The sequence below is a fragment of the Odontomachus brunneus genome, unplaced genomic scaffold, assembly GCF_010583005.1.
Source record: "Odontomachus brunneus isolate Ranch 3 - 2012 unplaced genomic scaffold, Obru_v1 Obru_scaffold_064, whole genome shotgun sequence".
NCBI lineage: Eukaryota > Metazoa > Arthropoda > Insecta > Hymenoptera > Formicidae > Odontomachus > Odontomachus brunneus.
Window position 1 is genome coordinate 817,321 of NW_022639514.1, and position 2,650 is coordinate 819,970.

The window sequence follows — 2,650 nt, forward strand, 5'->3', positions numbered from 1 at the left end:
GTTTCCCATTATGAAACATACGTATAAAATACGTATATGAACGTGTGCTACCTGGGATCAACGTTTTAAACATGTTAATTTAATGTTTCTTACTTATTTATCAACAACATTCAAAAAATATGTTTTGGAATGTTTGTACAACATTTCTTTAATGTTTGAAATGTAATATTATTAAGCAACATTTTAAAAACATTTATAGAATATTATAAAGAAGTATTACAATAATATACATAATATCAACGTTTTAGAAAGTTGATTTAATGTTTCTTGCTTACTAGGAAAATAATGTCATCCACGTATTGGTAATAAAAGGGCGGAATGAAAGTTAAATGCAGTTCAACACATACAGTTCCAAGTCCTCCATAACTATCAGTAATTATAGGAGACAAAGGCGAAGCCATGGGAGTGCCAAAAAACTGTTTGAAATACACACCATTAAAGAGAAAGTAAGTCGAGTCAAGTATAAACTCAATGACTCTCAGAAACTCATTTCTCGGAATGATAGTAAATCTTGATATGTGTGCCTATTTCTTCCTAATACTGGCTAAAGACAACTTAATAGGAACATTAGTGAACAAGGATATTATGTGAACAAATATATTACTAGAGTTATTAATAAGTCCCAATTGGGATTCGTAAAAGACGTTAAAATTTACGTTTCGAACAAAACGTTTAAAGTACATGGCGAAATGAGTGTTTGGAAATATCGCAAATGCTAGGGTTGAGGTAACGTTTATAAAGTCGCAAAGGAAACGTTTCACATAAAATATTATTAGAATGTTAGAAAACGTTTCATTTGTGACGTTCCGAATTGTCGAATTTAATGTAGAAAAGCAACGTTTCTGGTACGTTCCACGGACGGACACAAATAAAACGTTAATTCGAGACGTTTTCGGAACTTTTTATAACCTATATATATCAAACGTTTCAAATTTGCTGAATTACTGTCAAAATGTGACGTTACTGGAAGGACGTTACGTATATGTTTAGTGGGTAGATTTGGACCAACTTCTTCTTCGATAAAAATTTATGATATTCTTATAAAGAGAATAAATTCTTTTTTTGAGATTCTTCTTTTTTTAATAATAATAAGGTTTTCTAAATTTGTGATGAATATATTTTAAGACTATTATCAAAAAAATATTCTTTATTAACGACAACTAAGGAAGGAAGGCAAATTAAATAATTATTTTTTTCTTAACAGTAGAATTATATTTTCTATGTATATTTATATTTTAGGATCTAAAATTATTAAACAATTTAAATTAAACAAAGAAGACTTTGAGACGGATTCAACTCACTGTCAGAAATGTTACTTTTATTAATATTTAATATTCAATTTGTAACATTATTTTACATAACAGTATTTGTAAGTTCTGATTAATTTTTAGTGCTTATGTTTATATTTCTATAGTTAGAGCTTATAAATACTGCTGTTTAAAATAATGTTGTAAATTCGATATTAGATATCAATAAAAGTGCGTTGAATTCACTTTAAAGCTACTATAATATTATATGAAGTGTATGGAGTGTTATTTAAAAAGTTAAGATAATATTGATATTTTCATGAAAAATTTTTCATGAAAAATTTTTTATTATATAAGTAGTAGTTTATATAAAACAGATACATGTTCATTTTACAACTTTTTTTTTAAACTGTTAAAAGCGTCTAGAAAAACAAACCGTTACGATGAACATCTTGTGTACGCACACACGTAAAAACGCAACATATATAAAATATCCTCTTGATGCAGTTATACCAATATTACTGAACGTTTTATAAATATTATTTACAGAATGACATGATTATAATAGGATGTCAGTACATGAAAAATCTGGAAATATAAAAAAACAGAATGTAATTTCAGAATGTAACAAATTCATAAATAAATACTATAATCGTTACTATTTTATTTCAACATTATTTCTCCTTGTAGGAGTATGTTTACGGTATTTTTATAATAATGTATACTTGCATATATTACAGAAAATACGCCTTTGACCGAAGTAAATTTTAACGACGGTCTCTGGCGAATTCCAAATAAATTTTCGTGAACGGAAAGCTTATTTCCCGGGTAAAATCGTTATTGTGCGGATTTAAAATTTTTAATATTAAGCATTTTCATAAATAAATGCGAAATAAAAATTCCTCGTTAATGCAACATCCTCTTTAATTCGAGCGAAAGCAGAGTTTTTATTAACCGAGTGCAGTTCGTGAAGTTTTATCTGCGCGATACTCTTTTCAGTTCCTTAATTTGAAAGCTAATGACATTTCACATGTTTTTAATAGAAATATCAACTTAAAACTGGTCGAGAAGAGAGAATTAAACCAAACAGTCAAAAAAAGTTATAACAATCGAAATTTAACGCGATTAAAAAATGAATATTCTACTTATCGAGTGCTTATACTTAACAGGGATTTCCATCGGAGATTTTATAAAAATATAATAAAATTCTAAGAAGCTGATTTACGAGAAACAAAGATTCGCTGATACATGGTATTTTGTACACTTAATTTCAAAATAATTTGAGAACAATAATACCACTGTAAAAGCCGGGGAAAAAGTGATTATATAAAATTATATTCGATTATACATATATATATATATATATATATATATATATATATATATATATATATATATATATA

The 2,650-nt window shown here is 26.9% G+C and overlaps 1 protein-coding gene across 1 annotated transcript in view; it reads left to right on the forward strand.

Annotated features, from left to right (window-relative positions):
* Positions 1-248: 248 nt before the first annotated feature.
* LOC116846451 (cardioactive peptide-like) overlaps positions 249-2,650 on the forward strand; it is a 12,959-nt gene continuing 10,557 nt past the window's right edge. Inside the window, exon 1 of the mRNA XM_032820263.1 lies at positions 249-446. Within this exon, the coding sequence (XP_032676154.1) occupies positions 330-446 (117 nt within the window). The 5' untranslated portion in view covers positions 249-329. The remainder of the gene's footprint in view (positions 447-2,650) is intronic.